At 57.1% G+C, this 24,071-nt stretch overlaps 4 protein-coding genes across 10 annotated transcripts; 1 reads left to right on the forward strand and 3 right to left on the reverse strand.

Moving 5' to 3' along the window:
- Nucleotides 1-1,681: 1,681 nt before the first annotated feature.
- Mogat3 (monoacylglycerol O-acyltransferase 3) lies at nt 1,682-5,216 on the reverse strand. 3 transcript variants are annotated; one of them, XM_078023829.1, is made up of 8 exons: nt 5,092-5,216; nt 4,514-4,681; nt 4,180-4,287; nt 4,024-4,094; nt 3,577-3,781; nt 3,103-3,277; nt 2,025-2,227; nt 1,682-1,934 (listed from the first exon to the last, which is right to left on the reverse strand). In XM_078023829.1, the coding sequence occupies exons 2-8, from the start codon at nt 4,626-4,628 to the stop codon at nt 1,780-1,782; spliced, it is 1,032 nt and encodes a 343-aa protein (XP_077879955.1). In that variant the 5' UTR covers nt 4,629-4,681; nt 5,092-5,216; the 3' UTR covers nt 1,682-1,779. The 3 variants fall into 3 exon arrangements, with proteins under 3 accessions (XP_077879955.1, XP_040133649.1, XP_005328544.1); XM_040277715.2 differs by lacking the exon at nt 4,514-4,681 and having other exon boundaries at nt 5,092-5,209; XM_005328487.4 differs by lacking the exon at nt 5,092-5,216 and having other exon boundaries at nt 4,514-4,915.
- Nucleotides 5,061-7,024, reverse strand: LOC101959249 (2-acylglycerol O-acyltransferase 2-B). Of its 2 annotated transcripts, XM_005328488.4 has the most exons (6): nt 6,871-7,022; nt 6,503-6,681; nt 6,191-6,395; nt 5,854-6,028; nt 5,569-5,753; nt 5,061-5,288 (listed from the first exon to the last, which is right to left on the reverse strand). In XM_005328488.4, exons 1-6 carry the CDS (start codon nt 6,950-6,952, stop codon nt 5,134-5,136), a joined length of 981 nt encoding a protein of 326 aa, XP_005328545.1. In that variant the 5' UTR covers nt 6,953-7,022; the 3' UTR covers nt 5,061-5,133. The 2 variants fall into 2 exon arrangements, with proteins under 2 accessions (XP_005328545.1, XP_077879954.1); XM_078023828.1 differs by having other exon boundaries at nt 5,854-6,395; nt 6,871-7,024.
- Nucleotides 7,025-9,045: 2,021 nt separating this feature from the next.
- On the reverse strand, nt 9,046-15,966 carry Plod3 (procollagen-lysine,2-oxoglutarate 5-dioxygenase 3). Of its 3 annotated transcripts, none has more exons than XM_005328489.5 (19): nt 15,830-15,966; nt 15,369-15,460; nt 15,111-15,247; nt 14,841-15,004; nt 14,597-14,709; nt 14,379-14,442; nt 13,815-13,912; nt 13,539-13,640; nt 13,270-13,395; nt 13,054-13,175; nt 12,748-12,852; nt 12,509-12,634; nt 12,106-12,247; nt 11,881-11,994; nt 11,652-11,720; nt 10,675-10,779; nt 10,124-10,270; nt 9,726-9,851; nt 9,046-9,483 (listed from the first exon to the last, which is right to left on the reverse strand). In XM_005328489.5, exons 1-19 carry the CDS (start codon nt 15,942-15,944, stop codon nt 9,328-9,330), a joined length of 2,223 nt encoding a protein of 740 aa, XP_005328546.1. In that variant the 5' UTR covers nt 15,945-15,966; the 3' UTR covers nt 9,046-9,327. The 3 variants fall into 3 exon arrangements, with proteins under 3 accessions (XP_005328546.1, XP_040133473.1, XP_040133472.1); XM_040277539.2 differs by having other exon boundaries at nt 15,369-15,514; nt 15,830-15,964; XM_040277538.2 differs by having other exon boundaries at nt 10,675-10,797; nt 15,369-15,514; nt 15,830-15,964.
- Nucleotides 15,967-16,012: 46 nt separating this feature from the next.
- Nucleotides 16,013-22,004, forward strand: Znhit1 (zinc finger HIT-type containing 1). Of its 2 annotated transcripts, none has more exons than XM_078023830.1 (5): nt 16,013-16,148; nt 20,842-21,012; nt 21,346-21,425; nt 21,535-21,704; nt 21,790-22,004. In XM_078023830.1, exons 1-5 carry the CDS (start codon nt 16,130-16,132, stop codon nt 21,809-21,811), a joined length of 462 nt encoding a protein of 153 aa, XP_077879956.1. In that variant the 5' UTR covers nt 16,013-16,129; the 3' UTR covers nt 21,812-22,004. The 2 variants fall into 2 exon arrangements, with proteins under 2 accessions (XP_077879956.1, XP_005328547.1); XM_005328490.5 differs by lacking the exon at nt 16,013-16,148 and adding an exon at nt 16,731-16,893.
- Nucleotides 22,005-24,071: the final 2,067 nt, after the last annotated feature.

Here is a 24,071-nt window from a genome sequence, read left to right on the forward strand (position 1 = left end):
GTTTGGACCCTCCCCAGATACTGAATCTGGTGTCCCCTGATCTTCAACTTCCAGACTCCAGAACCATAAGAAGTAAAGTTCTTTTGTTCATGAACTGTCTAGAGTGTGGTATTTTGTTGTAGAAGCCCAAGTAGACTAAGACACGGAGGGTCACATGTTTCCAATGGATGTTTAGCATCTAAACTGAAATATGTTGGCAGTGTAAATTACACATCAGATTTCGCCTGGTTTAAAAAGAATGTAAAAGATGGGTTTAGTGGCACACACCGGTAATCCCAGAAACTCGGGAGGGTGGGGCAGGAACGTAGAACTTGGTATCTGAGGCTGAGCAGATGAGTCATGGAACTGCTAGATCCTCCTCCAGAGACAAAGGGAAGTTCTTCCATAAGTTATGGGACAATGGAAGGCAAGCGAAGGTACAGTTCCAATTACATCCTGACAAGTTTATTCTTGTTCTAGACCTGGCTACAGACACAGAGCCAGTCGGCATATAGGGCTGGGGATGTGGCTCAAGCGGTAGCGCGCTCGCCTGGCATGCGTGCGGCCCGGGTTCGATCCTCAGCACCACATACCAACAAAGATGTTGTGTCCGCCAAAAACTAAAAAATAAATATTAAAAAAAAATTCTCTCTGTCTCTCTCTCACCTCTCTCTTAAAAAAAAAAAAAAAGAATGATACAAGTTAGAGGGTAGGGTAGCCTCACACCTATAATCCCAGCAATTTGGGAGCCTGAGGCAGGAGGACTGCAAGTTGAGGCCAGTCAAGGCAATTTAGGAAGACCTTCAGCAACTTACTGAGACTCTGTTTCAAAATTAACCACTGAGCTGGGAAGATGGCTCAGTGGTTAAGCACCCCTACATTAAATCCCTAGTAAAAGAAAAAAAAAAGATTAGCAGATGCTGAGGCCACACAGAATCTTAAACCCTGAAGATTTTTCGTTTGCTTGTTTGTTTTTGTGGCTCTGGGGACTGAACCCAGGGGCACTTTACCACTGAGCTACATCCCAGGCTGCTTTTTTATTTGGAGTCAGGATTTCACTAAATTGCCCAGGCTGACCTTGAACTTGTGGTCCTCCTGCCCTAGTTCTCTGGTGTTGCTGGGGTACAGACGTGACCCACCATGCCTGGCTAGGCCATAAAGTCTTAATGAGGACAGTCACGAGGAAGAGAACTGGCTCCTCCTGTAGGCCCCTCTCTGTTCCAGGTCCTTAAACCTTAATTGGTATAATCTTCACAGTCCACAAATTGCTGAGCCCCAGGCTCTGCAGGAAACAGAAGCACCCTGGAAATTAAATCCTGTCTCCACTTGATCCTTGGCCCCCCAGGAAATCTAAAAGCCGAGGGGGAGGGGCAGAAGCCAGCTTCATATTTAATTCTCTCTCTTCAACCCCGGGGATCACTCCATCCCTCCATCTTCCAAGTGTCCTCGATCACGCTCTGTTTTGCAAAATGGGGTCCCACCACCCACCCTAACTTCTCCCTCTCCCTAAATCCTGCTCACTCTTCGAAGATACCTCTCCATGCAGCGACCTGCTCCAACTCTGTCCTGATGCCTGGCAGCTCTTAGCGGAGCCATTGTCTTTATTTACCGAGGGGCTCAGCAAAGTTGAGAGACCTATCCAAGGTCACACAGCAGCTCTGCGGCTTATCGGGAGGGGAGGGGTCAACAAAGCTAGACAAGCTTGCTTCTAGAACTGGCGTTTATTGGAGGATAGAGCGGCAGGAAGTAGAGGTGTTTGCACCCTGGGCTCAGGGCTCAGCTGGGAGTCCAAGGCCAGGTCTAGAGGAAGGTGAGGTGGGTAGACGCAGGGACACCGTAGCTCTCCTTGTGGTCCTCAAACAGTTGCTCCAGAGCCCTCATGTAGAGCGCGTGGTAGTGGTCGACCTGTTCCTCCGTGGGGCTGAGGCACTGGGGCACAGGGATGGGGTGGCCCACTACAGGGAAGGGGGACCCGGGTGAGCAAGAGGCCTCCGCTGCTGCCCATGCGGCCACGGGTGACTCTCTTCCCGGGACATGGCACTCACCCACCGTGGTGATGGGCACAGCGAATGGCAGCAGACCCCAGGAGTTGGCCGAGAAGAGGCCTTGGCCCCAGAAGATGCAAGGAGAAAAGCCCATGAGCTTCTTGAAGGTGACCTGGCACAGATGCTGCCAGGAGTCCTCGGCAAAGGTCTTCAATTTGAAGACGTCATTCTCCCCAAAGGAATACACGGGGACCAGGGAGGCCCTGGGAAGGCGGGCAAGAGAGGAAAGGTGTCTCCAAGGGCCCATGTGTGGCTGGCTCCATCCCCAGAGTGTGCTATTGAGTGGCAGGGGAGCCTTCAGGAGGTGGGGCCTGGTGGGAAGTCTTGGGTCTTGGGGCAATGGCCTTGAAGGAGATAGACTCTAAACTCTTCCTCTTCCTTCCTCTTTTTGGTGTCTGGCCATAAGGCAAGTGGTTTGTGCCTCCACATATTTCTGCCATGATGTGCTACCTCGCCAGTGGCCCCCCAGCAATGGAGTCAACCAATGCTGGACTGAAAACTCCAAAACTGTGAGCCAAATTAACCTTTTCTCTTAATAAATTGGTTATCTCAGTGATAATTTGTCATAGCAACGGATAGCTGACTGACACAGGGTGGGTGACTGAGCTCCTGGACAGCCGCCGCCACACAATCACCCTGAGGGGCAGCAAGGCCCTCCCCAGGCCTCTTGACGCCACATTCCAGGGCCTTTCGAAGCACATGAGTTAGAAGAAAGGGCTCGCATTTCTTGGCATGTGGTCGTGTGGCATGTGGCCTTCCCATATTCCTTCTCTCATTTGGTCTTTCTATTGACAACCTACAGCAAGAGAATGTCCCTGCTCAGTCCCAGGTCTGACCTTTGAGAGAGGGTCAGGGCTTCTGAGCTGCAGGGCCCTGCCACTTGGACTCTGACCCAGCCTGACTCGCAGCAGCGGGGCCTGGGGGAATCAGGACAGCGCTGATCAGAGAGAAAGATACTCCAGGGCTGACAGGAGCTTCCAGATGTGGGACACAACTCCCAGCTACAGGGACCTCGATATCAGGGGCTGAGGAAGCACAGGTCCCTCAGCCAGCCTCCGGCTCCTGCTCGTCCACTCACCCGTGCCTCAGGGCCAGGCGTACGAAGCCTTTGCGTCTCCTGAGTACGACATGGTGCTCCCCTGGGACTGCATACAGGGCCTCCTTGGCACCCCCAATCAGGATGACCACTGCCTGCCCAAGCTGGGGCTGTGACAGGATGAAGTCCAGGCTCTTGCGGCTCACGGAACACAATCCTGTGGACATGAGCAGCGGGGGGGGGGGGGGGGGGGGCAGTCACCACCTCCCCCAAGACTCCCCAGCCCCTCAGCCCCACCCTTTAGTACTGGAAGAGAGAGCCCCACATTCCGTTCCTTCAAAACCCCACCTCCCCTGTCCCGGCACCAGCATCCCCAACTGGGGCCCACTGTGACCCCATGCCAATGCTCAGGCCGGGTCCCTGTCCTGAGTGGGGGTCCTGGTGTGGGGGGAGTTCTGGGGCCGGGGAGAGCCCTCTGGCCTCTGTATGCCTCCTCCCGTTGAACTTCAAGCTCACCATGGAACATGATGTATTCTCGGTAGATTGGGAGGCAGAATAGGCCAGCCAGCGTGGTCAGCTGGGGCCGAAGCCCAGGAAAGAGCTGGGAGAAGTTGTTGCTGTCGGTGCAGAAATTACAGAAGATGCTGTTGGCCATGATTCCATGTGGGTGGGAGCTCAGCACGTAGTTCCGGTCAGGGGGCAGCTCTGCTGTTTTCACTAGCTGCAGGGTATTGGGCAAGATGAGGAGGGGGCACAGCGGGTAAGTCACCAGCTAAGAAGAGGTGTCCTCTGCCCCAACAGGCTTCAGAGGTCAAGGTCCTAGGATGGGGTCAAGAACTCGGAGAGCCCACTCTCTCAGCCACTGCCTGAGCTTTGGCAGCAGGGTACAGGATCCAGGATGGGGAGGGGTGAGGAGGCATGTGGTGGGGGAGGTGACCCTCTCTCTGGGTGGTGACCCATCACCTTGATTGGAAAATAATCTCTTTGGTGTTTCCAAATCGACCAGTTCCTCATCCACATGCAGCGCCTTCCACCTGCAGGACAGAGATGGGGGTGGAAGGGTCCCCGGCAGCACCGGCTTACCTTCTGTCACTACCCAGGACCCTGTCCAGAGCTCACCTCGGTTAGGTGTGTCCCAGTCCAGGTAGAGCCACACCAAGTAGAGGACAGAGAAGGCCCAGAGAGGCGTGAAGAGGAGGTAGACCATGAGAAGGGTGAAGAACGGGCCTGGGGGGAGGTGACCCAGAAAACCAGACTGGCTTCTGCAATTCTGTCATTAAGTCCAGCCTCTCCCCTCCCTACCGCCTGCACCCACAGTCCCACCCAGCTTCCAACACCAAGCCCTGGCCTTCTCCTCTGGCCCTGGCCCTGTCCTTTGGCCCCAGGGGCATCCAGACCCTCAGTGCCCTTGTGACCTGGTTCCCTGCAGTCATGCCCCACCCTGCCCACTCACCCATAAAGATGATGGTCAGCACATATTGGAAGGCACCTGCTACTTCTAGCGCCTGCTTCTGCAGGGTTTTCCCCTGGAGGGAGGGTGAGGACTGAAGGACCTGGGAGCCGCCCATCCCAGCAGGACAGATGATGAAGGTTTGGCACTCTGGCTGCTGGCAGGTTACCCCTGGAGGTGTGGGGAGATCTCTGGACCTGGAGCCTCAGCAGTCTCTAGGCTTTTTGGTCTAATCTTTGAACTTTTTCTGGTCAGTTGGTCTGGGCAAGCCTCTGGGCGGGGCTGGGAGTCGGGGAAGTGGGTGTGCAGGGGAGGAGCGCCACCCGGTGCCTGAGGAGGTGAGGTGGGCAGGGGGCAGGTAGTAGCTGGCCAGCCCCCTCACTGGGTCCCAGTGGGGAGCCTGGATCCCAGCTGAGACTTTGATCTCCAATGCAGCTGAGCAGGGGCCCCTGGCAAGACTTGTTTGCAGGTCCCTGGGGAGTCAAGGCTCCCCAGGAGAGCTGGCGCCCGCTGGACCTCCCCACCGGGCACAAACACACACACGCGTAGGTCTGTTCCAATTTTTAATTCCACTCCCCCACCTGCGGTCACCGAGGGGAAAAGGCAGGGCCAGCAGGGCGCGCCTAAGTGAGGACGAGGTGCCTGTCTGCGGGGACTCCATAGCGCTCCTTGTGCTCCTCAAACAACTGCGTGAGGCGCTCCACGTAGAGCGTGTGCAGCGCGTCCACCTGCGCCCGGCTGGGCCGCGGGCTTCGCTGCACTGGGATCGCTGCACCCACTGCGGGAGGAACCCGAGGCGTCAGGGCCGGTCACTAGGATGCTCGGCCTGCCCCCCACCCTCCCTGCCGCCGGCCACGGGGATCTGCCAGGATAGAGTTGCCTGGGGCGATCGCAAAAGGCTGGCCCGGAGGACAAGGTCAACGTGCCAGACGCGTGGGGCAGAGCCGGGACACCAGGGCCTAACCAGGGCGCAGCGGGCAGGGAGCAGGGAGCCGGGGAGCCGGGAAGCAGGGGAGCAGGGAGCAGGCGCCGGGCCGGAGCGCAGGGGCCGGGCTCACCGACGGTGTGGATGGGCGAGCGGAAGGGCATCAGGAGGCCCAGGCGGCCGTGGAACAGCGGCAGGGCCACGCTCAGCAGTGACTGCAGCGCTTCCTGCGCCCTCCGCACCCACGAGCCCCGGGGGTTCGGGAACTGCCGGAAGAGCTCATTCTCCCCAAACGAGAAGACAGGCACCAGCGAGGCCCTGGAGGGGAAGGCGCACCGCTGACCCCGGCCGCGGGGCGCGCGGTGCTCCTCCCCGTGGGCAGCCCGTGTGGACCCCCCAGCCACCCGACGCTCCTCACCCGTGTTCCAGGGCCACCTTGACGAATCCCTTCTGCTTCCGAATCCGCAAGCTCAAGGCTCCGGGTTTTGCCTCCAGCGCTTCCAGGGGCCCTCCCACGGCCAGGACGGCCACCTGGCCGCCCCCAGGACGGGACAACAGATAGGAAACACTGGCCTTGTCAGAGGAGACCAATCCTGGAGGAGGGCAGAGATTAGGGGACCCGACGCCTGGGTTTTCAGGGGAAGACACTGGGAAGGCGGAGCTGGGCCTAGGAGCCCGGAGAGGAGGGGAGAAACCGGTAAATGACAGCGGGGGCTTGGGGTCAGGCTCCTGAGCCTGGACTTCCTCCTCCTTACCGCTGGTCATGATGTAGTCCCGGAAGATAGGGATTTGGAACCAGCAGGGCAGCATGAGCAGGTGTGGCCTGAGGCCAGGGAAGAGGCGGGAGAAACCTGTGGCCTCGGTGCAGAAGTTGCCAAAGGCCCCCACCACCAGGACTCCGTGAGGGTGGAAGCCAAAGAGGTAGTTCCGGGAGGGGTCCAACTCTGCGGTTTTGACTAGCTGGGGAGCAGAGGGCACCCCATCCAGCAGGTGAGATTGGGCTTTGGGGATGACTGTCCCAAGAGTGTCCTGAAGCCCCATCCCCACTACACCTTCCCAGGCCTCACCGATATGGGGAAGTAGTCACGGAAATGTCTCCAGATGGCCCAGTTGCGGACCCAGGCTGAGCGCCGGCCGCCAGCCCTGGGTGTGCTTCTGTCTCCATAGAGCCAGATCAGGTAAAAGACAACCAGGACCCAGGCCCGGCCTAGGAGAGCCAGGAGCAGGGCCACCAGGCACACGGAGCCTGGAGAACAAGGGAGGCGCACTCAGGGCTCAGGTGTTCAAGCCCAGCCTCCCCTCAGCCTTTTCCTAGTTCCGCTGCATTCAGACTCCCCTCGGGAGCCCAAAGAGCCCTACATTGTCTTCCTCTGGAGAATGGGGAAGCAGAGCCCACGTGCCAGGTTTGCCTGATCCTCAGGCTCTGGGGACTCACCCAGTCCCAAGAAGGAGAAGACCCACTGCAGGACCGCGAATGCTTGGAGACTCCGGCAAAGGAGGCTGGGAGAGGCCTCCATTCCGCAGAGGGGAGTCACATAGGGACAATCTACAAATGCTTATCGACCATTTTTGGCTCAATCCACTGACCTTGACCCCTGGCCCTGGTTCCGCCCCTGGTTCCGCCCCTGTTGCTGACCTGCCCCCTGAACCTCTGCAGCCTGAATGAGATGGAATATCAGTCCCTGAGCCCACAGGCTATGACCAATAGGACCACACCTAAATGACTGGGAGTGTGGCCAGGAGCAAGGAGAAAGGCCTTGAGTGTCCTGGTGGTCAGAGCCCAGGCCTCTTCAGGAGCCAGGCCAGTAGAGATCCTGGCATGCTGTGAAGGGCAGGGCTCTGGACACCAGGGAGAACAACTTGAAAATCTTATAGTCACCAGGCCTGATCCTGGGGGCAGGGCCTATTCCTTAAGGAGCAGCTCAGGCCTCTGGGGCAGTTGGGGGAGTCACTCCAGAGAGGAGGGCTTTGTGGGACTGGCTAAAGATTGATGAACCCCTGGAGACAGGGCCTTTTAAACAGTGGGACATGCTCTTGAGAGTATTGACCTATCCCCAATATTGACCAGAGGCCTGTGGAGATGAGTGAGGGAATGTCACTTTAATTTTCTTGGACTGGGCTGAGCCTGGCTTTGACCTTGCAATCCTCCTGCCTCAGCCTCCTGAGCTGCTAGTATGAATGTCACTTCTCTTTTTTTTTTTTTTTTTTTGGTACTGGGGATTGAATTCAGGGCGCTCCACCAATGAGTCACATTCCCAGCCCTATTTTGTATGTTATTTAGAGTCAGGGTCTCACTGAATTGCTTAGCGCCTCGCCATTGCTGAGGCTGCCCTTCAACTCCCAATCCTCCTGTCTCAGCCCCCAAGCTCCTGGGATGTACCAGGCATCCTGCTGAATGTCATTTCTTTAGGGATGGCTGATCATCCCCACCCCCACAGGTGCCTTTGTTCCATGCTCTTTACCATAAAATACTTTCTCATCTCTGGGGCAATTCTCCTATTAAGGTCATCTCCTCCAGACTGTTAAGTGAGGAGAGGACAGGACAGCTATCATGCCCATCATGTGACTCACTCAGCACCTAGAGTTCAGGTGTCAATAAATGAATGGAGAAGACAGACACAGCCAGCTTCCGGTGATCAGGCCCTGTCACAAAGCCTGGGTGTACTCCTTCTGTCCCTGTCCCTGCCTGCCTCACTCTGCTGCAGACCTCCCCATCCAGGGACCCTTCCAGGAGTGTTTTCTCCTGTCCCTGCCCAGCCCACTTTCACCCACAGGTCACAGCATGAGGGTGGAGGCAGATGAAGTGAGAGGGACATCTTTCTGGAAGTCTGGCCAGAAAGATGCTCACCCATGGGGAGCGATGACCAGCCCCCCTACCAGTAAGGAAGGTGTCAGTAGTGAGGTTTTCAGGGAGGCTGGGCAGGGGGAGGGAGGGGAGGATCCTAGCTTTGGGTGGGGAGAGGTCCAAAGGCAGGAATGTCCCAGAATAGATAAACAAGCCTGCTGAGTTTGAAAAGGGCTTCAAAGGGAGATAAGTCTAGAGGATTTAGTGTTGGGCTGGCTGTGAGGATTAAGGATTGAAGGCTGGACTCTGGACCAGCTCTCAGGAGTCTCCCCTCTCTGAGCGTGCTCCAAGTTCTCCTATTCCAGGAAGCTTCCCAGGGCTTCCTCCAGAGGGCTCTCCAGATCTTGTCCCAGTAAAAGCGTAGGTCCCAGCTGTTGGCAGGTGGCAGGCAGGGTTCCACCCTGCCCTTCCTTATTGGAGACCAGCTTCCGGAGGGATCTGCTTCCCCAGCACTGTCCCTGGAGCCTGGCTCAGTGCTCGCCACCCCTCCCTCTTCAGGGCTCTCATCTGCACCTGACCCCGAGTCTGACCCTGCGTCCTCCGCTGCTGCAGCCTTCTCAAGCACTCTCCAGCTCAGGCAGCAAAGGGGATAGAGGTTGTGGGCCCCCGGGAAGCTGCCAGGCTCCTCCACAGGCCCCTCCACAGGCGGAACACCCTGCTTCTCTTCCTCCCTCTGGAGGAAATCAGGGTCTCCCCTCTCCTCTGGGTGCCAGGAAGGGGGACGAGGTCAACAGGTAGATGAAAGATGACACATGGACCCGAGAGTTACAAATCCTCCTTTACTGGGAGGGGGCTGAGAAACCTTAATAATTTATCACATGGGGACTCCAGGAACCCTTTCCCATGAGCCCCGGGGGCTGCAGAGTGGAGTGGGGCTCCAGGGGCTTCCTGAGAGGGCCTTGGGTGGGGTGAGGTGACACATTCTGTCCCAGGCGCAAGGGACATACTCAGGAAGAGAGGAGATGGGCAGAGCCACCTCTCCAAGGATTGGGGGGGCAGGCCCCCCAAGGCACGGTGGCAGGGAAGGCTTGGCAGAGTGGCTAAGCGTCAGGGGTCGACAAAGGACACCATGATGTAGCGAGTGCCGCGTGTCGTGGGCAGCCCCTCGTGGTAGTGGGTGAGGCGGCCAGGGTGCAGGAGTCCCCAGCCCTTTCTCGGGGATGAGATCACACAGTCATAGCGCAGGAAGCGGCAGCCACCTCCCTGAGGAGGGAAGGGGACAGAGAAGGAGCGGTGAGCAGCCATGGGGGATGGAGGGGTGAGCAGGTCCGAGGGGGCCTGGCAGGCAGGGCTGTGGTACAGGCAAGGGGGACAGAGGGAGGTGCCCCCAGAAAGGATCCAGGAGACGACACTCATAAAACACCTGGGGAACTGCCCAAAGGCCCAGGCAGGGACAGGAGGCCCAGGGTGAAGTGCGGGTGTGAGTGGGGCTGGCTGCGGATCACCTCATAGTCCAGGCCTTTGTGGTTGAGGGCGACATTGAGGGTGAAGGTGGATGAGTCGTGGTGTGGCCGCAGAGAGGGCTGCTCATCCGGCCGGTAGCGGACCACGAAGTTCATTACTGCCCGGGTCTGTAGGGACACGAGGGAGAGGCTGCTGGGAGGGCTGGGGTCCACGGACTCTTCTGACAGGATGACAAGGAGCTCCTGTCCAGGAGGGGCCAGGAAGGGCCCGATGCTGACCAGTATCAAGGCCGCCCTGGGGCTCCACCTGGCCGCTCCCCGCCCTGGGCTGCCTCCTGTAGCAGCTCCTTGCTGGGACCCAAGTCCATAGGGTTCCAGGGGCTACAGGGGATGAGTGGCCTGCCTGGAGACCCCCAGCTGGGGGAGACGGCGGGGCCCACCTTGGTGTGGTAGCCAGGGAACAGGCTCTCAGTCATGGGTCCCACGTACGTCCTCAGCAGCTGCAGCCACTGGTCCTCGTAGCCCACCTGCTTCATGTGGATGTCCACGGTGGGGACGTTCTCATAGCCCCCAGCCAGCCTTGAATCCTAAGGGCAGTGGGCACTGAGCACCTGGGGGCAGCACTGGCCTCCTTCCTTCCCTTGTCCCTAGGCCTTGACGCTTATGTCCCCTCCATCTGAACAGTTTTCTGGTCTCTCTCTCAGCTTTACTCGCTGATGCCTGGAGTCTCAGGAAGCTGTGGCCTCTACAGTGAAGGCCCCAGATTCCTCCCACGGCTACCCAAGGGCCCCTGCTTGGCTCTGGCCTGTGGGCTTGGCCCCTGCACTGTGCCACCTGGGCCAGCAGCTCACTGAATATGCCTTGAGTGGATGCCACGGTGCCTCTGGGCCTCCCTCCCAGTTGGGCCCCCTCACTGCACCCACTCCCAATTTCACAGTCTCTCTGCCAGACCCAGAGTCCGCCTGTGGGAGCCCGGCCTCTCTCCCCTCACCTCGTGCCGGCCTCCCGACCACTGGCCATAGCTCTCCATCTCCTCCACCAGCTCATCACACATTTGCTCTGACAGCAGTGGGAACCAGTAGACATCCGGGCATGGCTGCAGAGGGGGACAGGGCTGGGAGATGCGCATGGGGGACATGCAACACACAGGCAAGCAAAGACAGAGGGGCGGGGAGGGCCACCCGAGTGGGGGCCAGGCCAGGAAGAGAGGTCAGCAGAGAGGGGGGAGGGGCAGGACACAGATGGCAAGAGGGACCAGCCCCCCACCGGCACTGGCACAGTGGCTCACAGCAGCACGACCCCTCCTCTTTCTTTGGTACTGGGGTCATACCCAGGGTACTTCACCACTGAGCTCCCTAGCCTTCATAGGCATGTTTATTAATTTTTTTTTGCTTAGTTGTTGATGGACCTTTATTTTTCATACATTTATTTATATGAGGTGCTGAGAATCGAACCCAGGGCCTCACACATGCCAGGAAAGTGTTCCACCACTGAGCTATAAGCCCAGCCGTTATTTTTAGATTTTTATCTTGAGACAGGGTCTCACTAATTTTCTTAGGACCTCACCAAGTTGCTGAGGCTGGCTTTGAACCCGAAATCCTCCTGCCTCAGCCTTCCGAGTCGCTGGGAGTACAGGCTTGTGCCACTGTGCCCAGCAGTACAGCCCTCTCTAAAGGTATGATTACACCAACATGGAGGGTCCTCAACTCACGACGGAGGACTTTACGATGGGCTTAAGGGAACGCAGCCCCATCCTAAGTTGAGAAACATCTATGTATTTAAAAGATGAAAGGAGAATCACTGTGATTGACACCCGGATTGGGGCTAGAGGCCCACCTGCTCAGCCTTAGCCTCCCTCCTGCCTGAGCAGAGCACCCCCAGGTCCCTGGGAACTCAGTTTGAGAACTGCCAGTCCTAGTGGAGGACCCAGGAGCAGGGTCTCCAGGTAGGCAGTCCCCAGCAGCTCACCTGTTCCACCAGCCCCTCCCCGTCCAGCGCCCGGCTGTAGTTCTCGTGAATGTACTGCTCCCTCCAGTCCTGGGGAAATGTAGGGGTGCCTGAGAGGAGCCTTGCTCCCACCCTCTCTGGGCCACCCCCCCACCCCGGCAACATGGGACCTTCCCAGGAGCCCCTGTGTGTTGGTGACATCCTTAGCCAAGGGCAGGGAAGGAGCATTCCCTGAGGGAGGGCCACTCACGACGGGGTTGTCGAAGATCTGCCAGAGGTCGGGATGCAGGTGGTCAGTGTCGTAGCGGGAGGTGGCCAGCAGCCGGCCAAACTCGTGCTGATTGCTGAGGTGGAGGAAGATGCCCTGGCGCAGGGTGGGGTGGGTGTGAGAGGGGCAGAGGTGATGCTCGGTGGCTGCCCCTCAGCCTCCCAGCGCCCAGCCCCAGGCCCTGTACCCTAGGCCCTGCTTGCTCACCTTGTCTCGCAGGCTCTTACAGAAGGCCATGTCCGGGTCAGTGTCACTGCCCGAAAACACCTCCCTCTCGGGCAGCTCTGTCCTCAGGGTTTCCCCACGGATCACATATGCCTGGGATATGTAGGGCACGTTCCACACGCCCCTGCAGGTGGCGATACCAGGGTCAGCGAGGTGGGAGACCCCCAAATTCTGCCCAGTCCATCCCAGAGGCTTCTACCTCGGGACACCTTAGCCCTGGAGCCTGCCAAGCACTGCTGGTCTCAGCCACCTTATCCACATCTAGGACCTACCCCACAGCCACGACACAGCTGCCTAGTGGCCACATTAGACCTGAGAGTGGGGGCCAGGGCGAGGGTCCAATCTCTGCACAGGGGAGGACGGACCCCCCCCCTCCAAGACTCACATGCGCTTCCGCTGCACAAGCTCCACGTAGTCCTCGGAGCGGGCGTAGTACTCATCGGGGCTCAGGGCCCCCCAGAAGTTGGACCACAGCTTGCCATGGCGGGACAGCATGGGGGCGATCACCTTCCTGGGGACAGGTGGGGTGAGGGCTGGGCAGAGGCCCGGGGAGCCTTGAGGGGGGGAGGGGTGAGGTGGCTAGGGGTGCCAGGACATGTGGGGTGCCCAGCCGGGCGGGGTCACCTGTTCTGCTCGATGAGGATGCGCAGGGTCTGCATGTTGGTGAGGACGGCATCGGCATCCAGACTGAAGTAGAATTCACACTCAGGGTCCTGCCGACAAGTGTCCCTGGAGGTGACACACCCACACAGATGAGCCCAACAGGGAGCAGAGAGGGGAGGGGACTAGGGGGTGTGGGGGACCCCTCTTTACCCCAAGGGGAAGATAAGGGATGGTCCTGCCCCCACCCAGGGTCTCTGCTGTCTGTGGAGGTGGCCATGGAGTGGTCCAGGGTGGCGGCCTGCACCCTCCCCACCAGGTCTCACTCACATGGCCATGTCCCTGGCCTCGCCTGGGCTCAGGGCCTCTTCTGGCCCCACCAGCTTCACAGCTGAGAAGTGGTCCTGGAGCTGATGCCAGGAGTCCGCGATGTGCGGCTCATGGTATACCTCCTGTGGCAGGCAGAGAGGTGGGCTGAGCGCTTGCCAGGGTGGCGAGGCGGGAAGGGGAGCAAGCTGCAGGCAGGGCAGGGCCCGGGGCTCTCACGTTGTTGTGCAGAAAGAGGGTGATCCTGTCAGGGGGGTAGTCCAGGAGCAGCAGCCGCTGCAGGAAGCGGGGCAGGAACGGGGTGGGCTGTTCCACAAACACGGCCAGCAGCACCCGGGGGGGAGGCTGGGGGGCGCAAACAGCTGAGCTCAGAGGAGAGCCCAGGCCCCTCTGCCCCTCAGCCGTTGTTGGCCAGTGGGTTCCCAAGAGCTCCCCTGCCTGACACACTTCAGGGTGCTCTGGAACCCCAACCTGGTTCCCTTCCTCACCTGCCCCCCCGGGAGTGTCCTCCGGTCCCGGTTGCAGAATCCACAGCCTCCCTGGGGAGTCCAGCCATTGGGGACATAGTTTCCCAGGTAGTTCAGCTGCAGCTGTGAGGGAGAGACGGGGAGTGGCTGGGGGGTGGAGGAGGGCAGGGGCAATGTGAGGGAGGTCGGCCCAGAGGACGGGGCAGCAGGGTATGGAGGAAGCTCTCCCAGCACCTCTGCTGCTCAGGGACTTGGAGGGGGCTGGGGGTGCCCAGGACATGGAGCAGACAAGGGCACCTTAGTGGGACCATTTCCATGGACCACGACGGGGAGTGTGTCATAGGCCACGTTCCGGATGCGCACACGATTCCGATCGAACTTTAGAACCACCTCGTCTGGGGAAGAAGGCCAGGTTTTACACACCCTTTCTCTGGGAGTTGCCAAGCAATGGCTTCTTCTAAATGTGGGGTCCCAATTTCTCCAGGGGATGAGGGTGCCTGGGCGGCAAGGCCCCTAGACGGTGGCTCCACTGGGACAGGAACCTCTGCTCTCCCCAGAGCTCTGACCAGGCGCTGCCACCCTGCAGCTCCACCTGCTCCCTGTGTGACCTGGGGTGAGCCACTAGCCCTCAGGATCCAGTGTCCACATGGCCGAGGATCGGTACAGGGTGGACAGCCAGGCACCTTCCCCTGTGAGATCTCGGAGGCTGGCACCTCGGCACAAGCCCCACTGCTGCTTCGTTACGGAGGCTGGCCCAGTGCGGTTTACTCAGGGGAGCCACAGGCCACCAGGAGCCCTTCCCAATCAGGACCCCGAGCAGTAGGCCCCTCGTCGCCCACCATCCAGTGCCTTCTTCCTCACCTAAAGCCCCATTGAGGTTCTGGAAGATCCGGGACTTATGATCCAGATTAAGGCTGAGTTTCTCCTGGATGGGATGAGCAGGGAGATGAACGGGAGGTGGGATGACATCATTTCCCACCCTCTTCTCTTTACACCTCCAAATCCCCTTCCGTCTGCCTCCCCCAGGCAGAGGCCTCCCACAGGTACAAGGCTGAGTGCCCCTCTCCGGCCCCACCTACCCTCAGCCCGGGGTCCAGATAGAGCCTCGTATAGAACAGCTGATCATCATCATCGTCCTTGTACTTCCACTGGCGGACGATTTGGTGGATAGTGGGGGCGAAGCCAATGAATCCTGGTGGAGGGGACAGGGGAGGTGGTGATTTCAAAATCCAAAGTCCCTAAAGGCCTGGCCCCACTGTCCCTCCAGCCCCCAGGCACCTGGAACACTCTTAGCCCCTCTATCTCAGGCACTCTGCCACTCACCACCGGAGTTGAGGAAGCGCTTGCCCGTGCCCACCTCAGGATACTGCTCTGCCAACCCCCACTCAGGCCAGCAGAAGCCTTCTGCAGAGAACAGCAATCGGCTGCCACTCTGGATGAACTTCTTTAGCAGCTCTGAGGGGCTGCCAGCCAGAATCACATCATAGCTGAGCAAGGAAGGGGAGGATGAACAGGAGGCCGCTGGGAACCTCAGCATCTTTATCCCTCCTCATGTTCACCCTCTCCTTTTCCCCCCATCCCTGGCTCTTTTACCTGTCTACAAACATGATGACCATGTCTTCCTGGTCTGCATACTTTTCCATTTCTTTCTTTAGCCATCTGACCTTCTGTCCTCCACCAACTGTTCGAGCCACATCACCCCCTCTCCAGTCCTCTCCCAGGCCCAGGGTCTGTGGGAGATCCACATACCAGGGAGGAATCCAATCAACAAGGACTGAGGGCTGCCCAGGCTCACGGTGGGAGCCCGGCACCAGTTCTCAGCCCACTCCTCACCCAGGGTCCCTTCCTCACCCGCACAGTATAGTTGAAGTACTCAGCAGACTGCAAGAAACGCCGGTATCCCTCTGTTTCCGCGGTGGCCACGGTGATCACCAGCAACTTCTCTAAGGTCAGCCAGGAATGGGTACTTGAGACTTCCCAGCCACGTGCCTGACTCTCTGCAGGACCCCATCGATCCTTTTCCCTAACTCCACTTCGGTCCTTTTCCTCTTCTTTCCAGTTCCCTCTAAATTCTCCCCACCCAGGTACATTTTTGACCCCAGTGAGAGCCAGGTGGGAGTGACATCCAGGAATTCGGGGTCAGTTTGCCTGGAGAGGCTGAAAACTCCAGTTCAGGGTGGGGAGTGGGCAAGGGGCCGCGTGATACCGCCCACAGGCGCGTGCGGGGCTGGAGCCCCGACCCTCCCCGGCCAGGTTGGCAGACACTGTCCGTCCAGCGCCCGCTCGGCCCGCTAGCGCTCCGGGGTCCTCACCTGGGTTGACCGGCTTGCTGCCCCGAGGCCGGTCGGAGGCGGAGGCCGCAGGAGGCGGCGGCAGCAGCAGGAGCAGCAGCAGCAGGAGCCGGGGGCCCGGGCCGGTCGAGGCCATGGCGGGGAGCAGGCCGGGGCCGCACGGGGGCCCGCACCAGGCTGGGCTGCGCGTCTGGATCCCAACTCGGGAGAAGGTTCTGGGAACGGGGAACCCGGGCTGCGGAGCCGCCCGCTGCGAGGAGGAGCGGGGCTGGGGCTCCGCCCTGGAAAAAAGGCGTAACCCGAGGCCCCGGAGAACTGGAGATGCAGGCGCCGAGACAAGGCGAGGATTGTCCGGGGCGCGGGGCGAGCGGGGCGCGGGGCGAGCGGGGCGCGCGCAGGTGGCGGCCGGCCGCGGGGCGGGGAGGGGGCGAGGCTGCGGCCCGAGCCTGCCGCGCCCTCCGCCCGCCCGACAGCCCGGGGAGCCGAAACCGCGGAGGGGAAGTGATCCGGCGCGGAGGGTCTGGCGGGACGCGGGCGCGGCCGTCGGGCGGAAGACGGGGGCAGCGAGGCGCAGGGGCGGCAAGGAGGGTGAAGGCCGGGGAGTCCGCGGCGAGACTGCGGCCCTGGGAAGCTGGAGGCTGATTTGGGGTAGACGGTCAGCAAGGACCTCTCAGTCGGCCCACTCAAGTCGGCCGCTTTCCACCGCAGTCCAGGCCGTCCCATCTACTGCCCCGGGGAAATACTTCAGGGGATGTCTTTGGGATGGAAGCATCTTCTGAAGGACCCAAGGACAATAATATTTCTCGAAAGACTCCCATTTCGGGTCTTTCACTAAATTTGCACACGTACACTGAGACCGGAAGTAGCTTTGCCCCTATAAAACATGGCGGAAAGCTTTCTTGTCTCCAAGGGAACACCACGTAATGACTACAAGCGGTGGGGGCTGGTTCTGCGCACGCGCACAAACGCACGCTGCCGGAAGTGGTAGGATTTTTTTTTTAAACCACTGCTGCCTATTTAGTACGCGTGCGCAGTAGGCTCATCCGGCTGCTGTGTTGCGCAAATGGTGGAGAAAAAAACTTCGGGTATGTGAGCCCCCAGCGGTTAGACCCCCTGGCCTCCCAAGTCCAAACCCGACCTGGGACTTTCTCAGTTATTTGTCTCAAATCTCTTCACCGACTCTCAGGTCTTTCGGGCAGCCCCCTAAAGCGTTCATTCAGTTTTATTGATGCCTGCCCTAACCCTGGCGCTGAGGATGGAGAGGAGACAGAGCCCTGTTACCCCAGAACTGGCTTTCTGTGAGCGGGACGGACACCCGGACCTGCATTGCCCTTCAGAGTGATAGGTGCCATGGCAAAGCGGCGCACGGCGCCTGGGCACAGGCACCCGCCCCAGCTCCTAAGAAAAGGAGACCTGGAAGGCTTGGAAGGAAACAGAAACGCTTGAATTAAGCCTTGAAAGGCGGGTTAAGGTTTTGCACCGCAGAGGTGCGGGTCACTCCGCGAGCAAAGGCAGAGGAGCAAGAAAAAGCAAGTCGCTTAGGAAGCCTGTTTAAAGTTTGGAGCTTACAAGCAAACAGTGGCCAGAGGAATGGGAAAAGGTGAAGTTTTGAAAAGCATTCCATACACCGCCGAGGAAGTTGAACTCCATGGAGAGGCAGTGGAGAGCCATCAAAAGCTTTTAAGGCAGGGGCGTGACCAAGCAGGTTTATCTTTTTGAAAGGCAGTTCTGGCTTCAGCGAGGCAGATGGATTGCAGTAGTGTCCAGTAGGACTTTATGTGATAATGAGAATGTTCTTAATCTGTGCTGTTGAGTGTGGGGTGTTCCACCTGCCTGTAAGCCCAGGGACTCAGGAGGCTGAGGCAGGAGAATTGCAAGCTCAAGGGCAGCCTCAGCAATTTAGTAAGGCCCTAAGCAACTTACTGAGACTCTGTCTCAAAATAAAAAGAGCTGGGGATGTAGCTCAGTGGCAAAGTGTCTCTGGAGTTCAATCCACAGTAGGACTTTCACTACATGGGGCTACTGGCCACATGAAATGTGGCTAGTACAACCAAGGAACTGAATTTTAAAATTTTATTTTCTCATAATTAGATTAAATATAAGTAACCACGTGTGATCAGTGGTTACCTTATTGTTGAAAGCAGGTCTAGAGACTGGAAGGTCACTTAAAGAGATGCTAAATTAACTTGCACCTCCCCACTGGCTTTCCATTGTTCTCACCTGTAAAATCCCCAAGTTCAAATTCCTTTAAATATCTAGAGGTAGAACTCTGAGGACCTGGCATGCCTTCATCTCAGCTTCTGCCCCACTTGCTTTACATGCTGGTCTTGCTGAACTTCCCTCAGTTTGTTAAAGGCACCCAGCTTTCTTGGTTCCCCCAACCAGGGTACCGATGACTTGGGCCTCAAGCTAGACTTACCTTCCCTAAAACCCCAGGGCCGCAGTGGGGGCTTCTGTCTTATGCTCCGAAGCCTTTAGTACTTTCCTAGCCAAACGTGCTTGTTCTTTAAAATCCTTTGTGCTCCTGCAAGACTATGCTCTTGCTCAGGTGCTGCCCGGCACTCGGCACCTGGGAGGGAAGCAGCATCATGCAGTGATCAAGACCATGTGTTTTTGAACTTAGGGACACTTGACCACTGAGCCACATCCCCAGCCCTGTTTTGTATTTTATTTAGAGACAGAGTCTCACTGAGTTGCTTAGCACCTTGCTTTTGCTGAGGCTGGCTTTGATCTTGTGATCCTCCTGCCTCAGCCTCCTGGGCCACTGGCATTACAGATGTTCATCACCAGGCCCGGCAAGACCATGTGTTTTAAGCCAGGCATGATGACACACACCTGTAATCTCAGTTATTCAGGAGGCTGAAGCAGGAAGATTGCAAATTTCAGGTCAGTCTGGGCAAAAAAATCAAAAGGTGGGGAGGAAGGTGTAGCTCAGTGTGAAGCACCCCTGGGTTTAGTCCCCAATACCACCAAATCCAAAACAAAGCAAACCAAAAAAAAATGTGTTTTGATGTTGCTTGGTTCTGGGATTGAATTCTGACCTGGCCATTTATTAGTTGTGCAAACTCTGGAAATATTTATTTATATATATATTTTTCTAGTTGTATAATATATATATATATATATATATATATATATATATATTCTGCTTGTCAATGCATCTTTATTTTGTTTATTTAAGTAATATGCAGTGCTGAGAATCGAACCCAGTGCCTCACACATGCTAGGCAAGTGCTCTACCACTGAGCCACAACCCTAGCCCTAGAAACATTTTTTAACTTCCAAACATCAGTAAGTTGAGATGAACTGATACCTATCTCAAAGGGTTGTTGTGAGGATTAAATTATTCAGTTTATGCTAATTGTTTAGTAAGTCACCCCTCAGAATCTATGGGGGATTGGTTCCAGGACACCCCCTCTGGATACCAAAATCCATAGATGCTGAAGTCTCACATATAAAATGGTGTAATGGTTTCACATAACCTGTGTGTATCCTCTCCTTTACTTTGAATCATCTCTATCTACTTTAATACCTTATACAATGTAAATGCTACTGAACTAGTTGTTACGCTGTGTTGTTTAGGGAATAAGTCTGTACCTGTTGAGTGCAGGTGCATTTTGAATAAACATTGTCAATCTGGGGATTGGATGAATCCATGGATGTGGGACCTGTGGACAGGGAGGACCAACTGTATGGTGCCTAGCTCAGAGTATGTGTCTGGCAAGTGGTGGCTGCCGGCGCTGCTGCTATTGTCATGATGAACACACGCTTGGTACTTGTCTGATAAACAAAGATATTTTGTGTAGAATTATCAGAACCTGGCGAGTAGCTGATGGGGTGACAAAGAGGATGAGCGGACTGCTAGGGCTCTGTGTGGATGTACGCAGTGCATCCGTTCATTCTGGCCGCAGGGAGAGGCAGACTTGGATGGAAGATGTTCCATATTGAGGTGCAATAATCAGAGGGTCAGTGCTGATGTCCTGGAGCCAATTCTGGAGCTCAGGACAGGATTCTGGGCCAAGATGATCATGTTTGGAGTTATTTGCATGTGGGTTATAGGAGAGCCCTGTGGAAGAGGGTGTAGACTGAGAGGGAGGAGGGGTGGGCAGAAGGCTCAGGGGCAGGGAGGGCAGCCAAGACGGGAGACTGAGAGTCCAGAGAGGGAGGAGGAGGAAAGCTGGAGCCACGCCAAGGAAATAGGGATTCTTTACCCCCAGGAGGGTGGGCAGCACGGTCACAGGGCAGAGACATGCGAGACGAAGAACTGAGCTAGATATGCACTCTGGAGTGGCCCCAGGCGGTTACCCGTGGCCAGCACTGAAGTCAGGCAGGAGTCAGGTTGCTAGAGGTTGAGGTGGGAGGTGAGGACATCACTCAGACCCTCTGGAAGGGAAAAGATTAGGCCATTGGAGGCGTAGACACGCTGGCAGCAATTTATTCTCCTGAAGGGAAAGTCCAGCTGAGGCCGGTGGAGGGTGCTGAGGTTAGGGATGGACTCAAGCTGGAGGAGAAGGGCTGGGTTCAGTCGCAGGCCCCTGGAGAGTGGAGAGGGTGGGCCCAGCAGGAGTGTTTGTGGGTGGTCTGAAGGGGGAGTTTGTGTTCCTTGCTTCTTTAGGGGTGGGGAGAGACGCTGGTCAAGGGCACGTCCCAGTGGAGCTGGGGAACCCTGGTGCTCCGTGTCTCCACGTGGGCACAGTTGTGTGGCTTCGGCACAGTGAGAGGCTTCACTGGCTGGAAGCAGGAAGTGCTAGGAAAATGTGGGAAGCAGCTTGAGGAACTAAAGGAGTCTTGCTGGCTGGGGAGGAAGCAGGGCCAGAGGTCTGACACAGTGGGAAACAGGGATACGGGCCTCGGACCTGGGATGAGACCAGAGGACCGTGGCTACCACCTGTGTCCATCTTCCACCCACTGCCCATAATCAAGTCACCCCGCAGTGTCTTGGGGGGATTGGTCATCTTGCCTCCCGTCCACACTCGCTGCCTCCCTGTGTCCCTCTTCTCTGGCCATAACTCTTCTTGCCCTGCCACATCTAGTTCGCTCCCAGGACCCTGGACAGCGCCGGGTGCTGGACCGGGCTGCCCGGCAGCGCCGCATCAACAGGCAGCTCGAGGCCTTGGAGAATGACAACTTCCAGGATGACCCCCACGCAGGCCTCCCCCAGCTCGGCAAGAGGCTGCCTCAGTTTGACGATGATGCAGACACTGGTAAGGCGGACGAGGAGGAAGGGAGGGACAGGCCCAGGTCAGGACTGTGGAAGGACACTGGGCCGTGAGGCCCCTGGCCCGAGCGTTTGCTGGCCCTCGTGGGTGTGAGCCACTGTGTCTCAGTTTCTCTTGTACACAGAGTAAGGAAAGAGTGGATGAGCTGACGTGGGCCTCAGAGTCGGGGTACCTAGAGCTGGTGGGGCCTGACTGGGGGAGTGGGGTAAAGGGCAAAGGCTGGTAGGGCAGGACAGACAGACTGCACCCCTGTGGCAAGCCAGAGAGAGCTGTTCCTTCTCTGCAATTGTCAAGTGATTCATCTCTCTGGACTCCTAGGAAAGAAAAAAAAGAAAACTCGGGGTGATCATTTTAAACTCCGCTTCCGAAAAAACTTCCAGGCCTTGCTGGAGGAGCAGGTGAGAAGGGCACGCCAGGGGACCGTGGGGAGGGGGAGCCCCTGGAGATCCTTCCTGGCAGGTGTTGGCTGCGTGAGGCTCACAGAGCCCGCCCACCTTGTCTCTGCAGAACCTGAGCGTGGCAGAGGGCCCCAACTACCTGACGGCCTGCGCAGGTCCCCCGTCCCGGCCCCAGCGCCCCTTCTGTGCTGTGTGCGGCTTCCCTTCCCCCTACACCTGTGTCAGCTGCGGAGCGCGGTACTGCACGGTGCGATGTCTGGGCACCCACCAGGAGACCAGGTGAGCTGTGGCCTCCCTGTCCACACTCACTGCCCTTCTGTGGCTCCCTAGACCTCTTCCTCTTCCTCTTCCTGTTTGCCTGCAGGTGTCTGAAGTGGACTGTCTGAGCCTGGGGTCTCCAGAGAGGAAGGACCTCCATGTACCACCAAGGAAGTGCCCTGAACAGGGAAGAGCCACGCACTCCCCTAGCACAGCTCTGTTGTCCCTACAGGGACGGCCAGTCTTGTCTCCGGGGTCGTCCAGCAGGGTGGGCCCAGCCTGCAGAGTGCTGTGGTAATAAAAGGCCTGGTGCCCAGAGCCTCCCTGCTTGGTTGTGGGGTGTTTGGGGGTGAGGGTCATGGGCCACCTGTCGCTCCTACTTACTGCTCTCTTCCTCTGACCTGCCACTTGCCGCTATCCCCCTTCTGTGTCTGACCATGGGGAATTTTGTCCCATTCTCCAGCCACTCCGTCATCTTGTCTCAGCCTTTCTTAACTGATCCATGTGTCTTCACAGTCCATAAGAAATCCAGCTACCTTGAAGCAGAAGCCACCATTCTGTGAGAAAGCCCAGGTGACACCAAGGCTGTGGGCAGGTGTCCCCACTTGCAGACCCAGGGGGGCCAGGCCTTCTTTCTTCAGCATTATTTAGTTTGGTTTTGCTTTTGATTTCTCTGGTTCCTCTTAGTATTTTTGAAGTACATGTAGGTTCCAGGACTGGGTAACAGAAACTGGGCGAGGGCTAGAGCCAGGGAACAGGATGCTACTGTGAAGGTGCCAGTCCTGACTTTATCTGGAGCTTAGCCAAGTGGGAGTGGCCAGTGAACCTTTGTCCCTGCTGCCCCTGTCTGAGAAAGCAGTTGTCTTTAGAAGCCCCTGTTGTCTGTGACAACAATTGTGTCAAATGATTGGCAGCCCTGACTCCAGAAGTTCCTGGAAGACGTGGGGATTGCAGCGTGGGGATTGCAGGGATTGCAGCGTAGAGCTTCCTGGCCTGGTGGCGCTGCATGCTGGGGTGCCAGGCCTTCTCTGTGCCTCATCTTGAGGATTGCAAACCCTAATCCCATAAGCTCCTTGGAGTCGCATTGTTAAGCCACAGCAAGGCAGGAGCTTTGGGAGTATTTGTTGAGCAAATGACCTTAATAAGATGTTAATGAGATGGCAACCAGGACAATGCCAGGCACTGCCTCAGGCTCTTCACTGCTCTTTGAGACAGTGTTTTCTGGGGACCTGCTTTCCCTTTCTCTGAAAACTTGTTGCAGGCCAGATGGTATTAATGACAACTTCACAGGAGTTGATAGTGACCACAGGGTTTGGAGAGAATTCAGGTGTGGTGATTGTAGAAAAGAGGTGAGGTTGTTTTTCCTTGAATCAAAAGGTGGGGTGTTCCCCTAGAATCTAGGCCAGCTAATGACTCCCCCAACGTGATAGCCACAGTCCTGCCCTGTGGCTAGGACACTTGCTTTTGGGTCCCCAAGACAGTCCATAGGAAATCCAGCTACCCTGAAGCAGAAGCCACCATTCTGTGAGGAAGCCCAGGTGACACCAAGGCTGTGGGCAGGTGCCCTCACTTGCAGACCCTGGAGGGCCAGGCTTTCAAATCCTGCCAGCCAAGCCTCAGTCACAGGTGATTGTGCCCCTGGCATCAATCACCTTCAGCTTTCCGTCTCACATCCAGAGAGAGAGAAGCTGCCTCGCTGTGCTGTGCTTGTTCAGATTCCTGAGCTACAGAATCTGTGTGCAGAATAAAATAGTGGAATTATGCTGCTGAGTCTTGAGATGGTTTGTTAGTAGTTAGTAACAAGGACACCAGGAGTCTCAGTTTGCCGGCAGCAACTCCTGTCTGGGCCTCTTGTCTCTCCCAGGAAATGAAACTCTGGGGTCCAGAACCTTTAATTCATCTTTCCTCTTCACCAAGAAGTACACAGGCTAGAAAAGGAAAGTAGAAAAGCCTTTTTTTTTTTTTTTTTTTTTGTGTGTGTGTGTGTGTGTGGTGCTAGGGATTGAACCTAGGGCCTTGTTCATGCAAGGCAAGTGCTCTACCACCTGAGCTATGTCCTGAGCCTAGAAAAGCCCTTCTTGGTGGAGAAACACTGCGTCAGACTCAGTGTGTCAGCGCAGCCTGCTCTTTGGTTCATTCCTACCCTCAAGGGCCTTGCTTCATGTTTTGTTATTATAAATGGAGTCATGTAGGTTCTTCTTGGTGTAAGATCTCTCCTCCCAGCACCTTCCCAAGTGACCTTGTGAGGATGGTTCCTAACCCCAGTGGCATCTTGGTGCTCTGATGCCGATTGGCTCCCCTGGTCATCCAAGAACATTCTCTAAGAAGCGTGGATCCCTATTTTTTTTTTTTTTATTATCTGATATTTTCTTTTTGTGTGTGTGGATC

Source organism: Ictidomys tridecemlineatus, chromosome 10 (genome assembly GCF_052094955.1).
Source record: "Ictidomys tridecemlineatus isolate mIctTri1 chromosome 10, mIctTri1.hap1, whole genome shotgun sequence".
Classification (NCBI taxonomy): domain Eukaryota; kingdom Metazoa; phylum Chordata; class Mammalia; order Rodentia; family Sciuridae; genus Ictidomys; species Ictidomys tridecemlineatus.

Coding starts and splice junctions, on each gene's coding strand:
- Mogat3 (XM_078023829.1), bottom strand. CDS start 4,628: ATGGGCGGCTCCCAGGTCCTTCAGTCCTCACCCTCCCTCCAGGGGAAA. Junction 3,782..4,023: donor GAGATTATTTTCCAATCAAG/GTGATGGGTCAC, acceptor AATACCCTGCAG/CTAGTGAAAACAGCAGAGCT. Junction 1,935..2,024: donor TGTGCCCATCACCACGGTGG/GTGAGTGCCATG, acceptor CCTTCCCTGTAG/TGGGCCACCCCATCCCTGTG.
- LOC101959249 (XM_078023828.1), bottom strand. CDS start 6,952: ATGGAGGCCTCTCCCAGCCTCCTTTGCCGGAGTCTCCAAGCATTCGCG. Junction 6,396..6,502: donor GTGACTACTTCCCCATATCG/GTGAGGCCTGGG, acceptor TCTGCTCCCCAG/CTAGTCAAAACCGCAGAGTT. Junction 5,289..5,568: donor CTCGCCCATCCACACCGTCG/GTGAGCCCGGCC, acceptor TTCCTCCCGCAG/TGGGTGCAGCGATCCCAGTG.
- Plod3 (XM_040277538.2), bottom strand. CDS start 15,944: ATGGCCTCGACCGGCCCGGGCCCCCGGCTCCTGCTGCTGCTGCTCCTG. Junction 15,515..15,829: donor CAGCAAGCCGGTCAACCCAG/GTGAGGACCCCG, acceptor GGGGTCCTGCAG/AGAGTCAGGCACGTGGCTGG. Junction 13,396..13,538: donor GGACACTCCCGGGGGGGCAG/GTGAGGAAGGGA, acceptor TGCGCCCCCCAG/CCTCCCCCCCGGGTGCTGCT.
- Znhit1 (XM_005328490.5), top strand. CDS start 16,872: ATGGTGGAGAAAAAAACTTCGG. Junction 16,894..20,841: donor GGTGGAGAAAAAAACTTCGG/GTATGTGAGCCC, acceptor TGCCACATCTAG/TTCGCTCCCAGGACCCTGGA. Junction 21,426..21,534: donor AGGCCTTGCTGGAGGAGCAG/GTGAGAAGGGCA, acceptor TTGTCTCTGCAG/AACCTGAGCGTGGCAGAGGG.